The sequence below is a fragment of the Otolemur garnettii genome, unplaced genomic scaffold (assembly GCF_000181295.1).
Source record: "Otolemur garnettii isolate 467f Iridium unplaced genomic scaffold, OtoGar3 scaffold00288, whole genome shotgun sequence".
Lineage (NCBI taxonomy): Eukaryota > Metazoa > Chordata > Mammalia > Primates > Galagidae > Otolemur > Otolemur garnettii.
The window spans coordinates 405,315-409,110 of NW_003852683.1; the positions used below are offsets into that span (position 1 = coordinate 405,315).

At 49.7% G+C, this 3,796-nt stretch overlaps 1 protein-coding gene across 1 annotated transcript in view; it reads right to left on the minus strand.

The window, feature by feature from the left end:
• The window catches only part of VSIG10L (V-set and immunoglobulin domain containing 10 like), an 8,463-nt gene that overhangs the window by 1,201 nt on the left and 3,466 nt on the right, over nt 1-3,796 (minus strand). Inside the window, exons 6-9 of the mRNA XM_012813688.2 lie at nt 3,094-3,372; nt 2,471-2,767; nt 574-687; nt 151-305 (exon numbers count right to left, since the gene is read on the minus strand). Coding sequence (XP_012669142.1) covers nt 151-305; nt 574-687; nt 2,471-2,767; nt 3,094-3,372 — 845 coding nt within the window. The remainder of the gene's footprint in view (nt 1-150; nt 306-573; nt 688-2,470; nt 2,768-3,093; nt 3,373-3,796) is intronic.

Consider the following 3,796-nt stretch of genomic DNA (forward strand, 5'->3'; position numbering starts at 1 on the left):
AAAAAAAAAAAAAAAAAAGAATAAGGTTTTACCAACTTTGTAACTAACAAGTAAAACAGCAGGGAGAAAACTAAGCCCATCTTTTCTCCTTAACTATAAAACAAAAAAGTTCTGCCTCCATTCAGAAGGACACAGGGCACCCATACTCACTTGGTAGGCCTTAGTTGGGCTAGGGTCCTCCAGGGGGACTTTGAGGGGCAACGGCCAAGACATCTGCACTGGGGTCACACTATGCATCTTCTTTTCTGGTGCAGTGACCACAGGGGCCAAAGTGGGGGGAAGCTTCTTTTTCTTAGGAGTCTTCCCTAAGAAAGAGAGTGAGCAAAACAGAGAAGGAGAGAGGAAGAAGGAAGAGAAATCTAAACACATGATTTGCTGCTCCAACATGCCCACCCAGCCAAGGGTAAAGGAAGCTGGTCTGAGTGGTGGAGTCTTACTCTGATTGGCTGGTTTGGAGATAGAAAGGCAGAAAGGATGACCTATAAGTGAGTTGATTGGTTCATCCAAGTCTCCTAGGGCCTCTTTCTAGGGACCATCCCAGTGGACCACCCCAGTTGACTGCCCTTCACTCACCCTGAGAGCGGCACAAACAGCAGATGCACAGGAGGAGAAGTGCTGCAAGAAGAGCCAGGCCCAGTAAGGAGCCCAGGACAATGCCAGCAATGGGCCCAGGGCCCAGGGTGGAGCCTGGAAGAGACAAAGAGAAGGGAGCCAGGGTTGGACCTTAGTTTCCTGAGTCCCTAACTTAACTCATCCTCCCCATGGGGACCCAGGAGTTCAAGTCCCTGCCTCTCCCTCTCAGAACTCAGAAATTCGGGACCCCAGCATTCTCAATTCATTTAACATTTCCTGAGTGATTATGATGTGCCGTCGCTTGGCCAGGTGGCGAGGATTCACTGGTGGGCAAAATAAGCAACCTATTCTTATGTTGATTAGCTCTAGGAGGGAAGTCAGAACTGAACGAGCTATAAACATTTACAGATTGTGCTAAGAAGGAAAAACAGGTGCTATGATAAAAATAGGGAGAGGAGGAGAGGAAACATTTAGAAAAGGTGTCTGCTTAAGGTCCCTGAGAAAGTAATATTTGAGTACAAACTTGAAGAATAAAGAACCAGTCATGCTAACCCTGGGGAAAGGGTGTTCCAAGAGAAGGGAACAGAAAATGCAAAGGCCCAGAGGTAGGGAGGAGTTTTCTGTGTGTTGATGAAGGCTAGTGTGGGTAGAGGACACAGAATGAAGGGGAGAGAGGTAGAGGATGAAGCAGGAGGTATTCTCAGAGACCAGATTCTGGGAGTCCTTGTAGAAATTAGTAGAAGGCTTTTAAGTAGGGTGGCATCATAATCTTATTTACATAACTTTGGTTTCTACAAGGAGAACGGATTATAGGGGAGCAAGAGAGAGTACAAAAAGGCCACAGAAACAGCTCTTGTAGTCTTGGCATGAGAGGATGAAGTGTTTGACCAGGACCTTAGAGTGAAGATGGAAAGGCTTAAATGTATTTCAAAAAACATATCAGAAGGAATTGTATATAAAACCAGCACACATACCTCATGACTGCATTAATGTACACAGCTATGATTTAATATAAAAAAAAAAACACTTTAGAAGGAAAATTGACCAAAGTTGCTGGCAATCGGGATGTTGAGAGTGGGTTGAGCATGTGGTGGTGCTATTCACTAGGATGAGGAAGACTGAAGGGTTCGGGGGTGCAGTTTTGGGAGAAAACCATCAAGAGGTCTATTTTGATCATGTGACATTTAAGATGCCAAGGAGACATCCATAATGAGGAGGTCAAGTAGGGAGCATTCTTTTTAAGAGAAGTCAGGGCTGGGAATAAGACATTTAGGAGTTGTTGGAGTATTAACGCTATTGAAAGCCATAAGAGTGGACAGGTTCATTTTGGGCAGAAATACAGGTCTGGAGACCAAATCCAGAAACACTCCAGTGGAGGAGGGTCATCAGTTGAATTGTGTTCCCCAAAAGAGATATGCTGAAATCCTCACCCCTGTACTTGTGGATGTGATCTTATTTTGGAATAGGGTCTTTGCAAATGTAACCAAATCAAGAGAGGTCCTGAGGGTGAGTTCTAACCCAGTACAACTGAAGTCCTTATTAGAAGAGGACAGAGGGACATGCAAGGAGGAAAAGACCATGGGAAGGAAGCTAGAGGCAGAGACTGGAGCAACGTGGCAGCAAGTCAAAGAATGCCAAGAATGAGGAGAAGCTAAGAAGAGGCAAGGAAGACAGTGAACAGGCCCCTGGGGACACCTTGATTTCAGACTTAAGGCCTCCAGAGCTGTGAGAGAATCGATTTCTGTTGTTTCAAGCTACCCAGCTCATGGTACTTTGTTATGGCAGCCCTAGGACAGAAAGGCAGGGAGAGAAGTAGGACCCAACTCCACAGACTGAGAATGGCCACTCACACCACCAGGGGGAAGCCCAAGAGAAGGTGCTGACAGCCCCAACTCACCTCCCTGGTAGACCTGGCTTTGCGATGGAATCCCTGGCTGACCACCCAGGGTAGGTAGGACACGCAAGACCCAGGACCCAGGGTTCCGAGATGAAAGGGGCAGGACGGCTGACCGCTCTCTAGGCCCCAGAGTGAGCAGGGAGATCCAGTCCTTGTAGGTGGAAATCCTCCCCAGGCCAGGCGCCTCCTGTCGTGCCTGGATCTCAAAACCACTGATCAGGGCCCCACGTTCCACATCCCATGTTAGCACTGCCGCATTCCGGGCTCTCTGAAGCCTCCACGAGGAGATGGAGGGTCCTAAATGGATGAAGGGAAGGGGGCATTTGGATTCTTGAGTCCTAGAGGGGAGAAGGAAGGACCTGAGGACCTGGACTGGGCTGGGGTCTGAGAGCAGGGACTGGTGGTCCTGGGCTCTTGTGTCTCAGAGAAAAGCGGTCTAGGAATATGGATTTCCAGACTGAGGGAAGAGGGTCTGGGGGTCCGGCCCCTGGATCTGAGGGAGGAGGGGCTAGGGACTGGATCTCTGGGTCTGAGGAAGGAAAGGGTTGTGGATCCAGACCTTTGGGTCAGAGGGAGGAGGTGCTGGGGAACTGAACTCAGTTCTTTTAAAAGACATGGCTCACCAATGAGGGTGATCTGGTCGCCCCCAGCGCCAAGAGCCCCACTGCACAGCACGGAGTAATTCCCCAAGTCCCAATCCAGGCTGAAGTTGCCGATGACGAGCTTCCGCCCATCTCCACTGAGCCGCAGGCGACTCCCACCTCCTGGAGCCAGTGGTCGCCCTTCTCGGGCCCAGGACGCTCGTGCGGGCGGGAGACATCCTGAGGCCTCCAGTGCCACCTCTGCCTCCCCGGACTCTGTTTCCTCCACTAGCGGATGTAGCAGCACCTGTCGGGGGGCCTCTGCGGAGGCAGGCGGGGAAGCCCAGTTAGGAAAGCCCAGACCTTACCCTAGTTTCAGAGACCAAGTCCTTTGCCCTTTGTTAAATCAAAATAGTGGTAAAGCCAGGCATTTTGACCACAGGAAGAACAGCCCACTCACTCACTCATTCATTCATCTATTATCTTATTTCCTCAGCAAATACTTACTGAATTCATACCATACGGACCTATGCTGGGACATTCATATTATTCTCCGCTATTCATTACTGGAGGAGAGGGGAAGTGGCTGATTTATCTCCCTGATCATGTGGAAGAGTGACAACTCTTACTGCGTCCAGGAAAAAACAAAAACAAATAAACGCCTGTCGGCTCGGCGCCTGTGGCTCAAGCGGCTAAGGCGCCAGCCACATACAGCTAAGGTGGCGGGTTCGAATCCCCAGCCCGG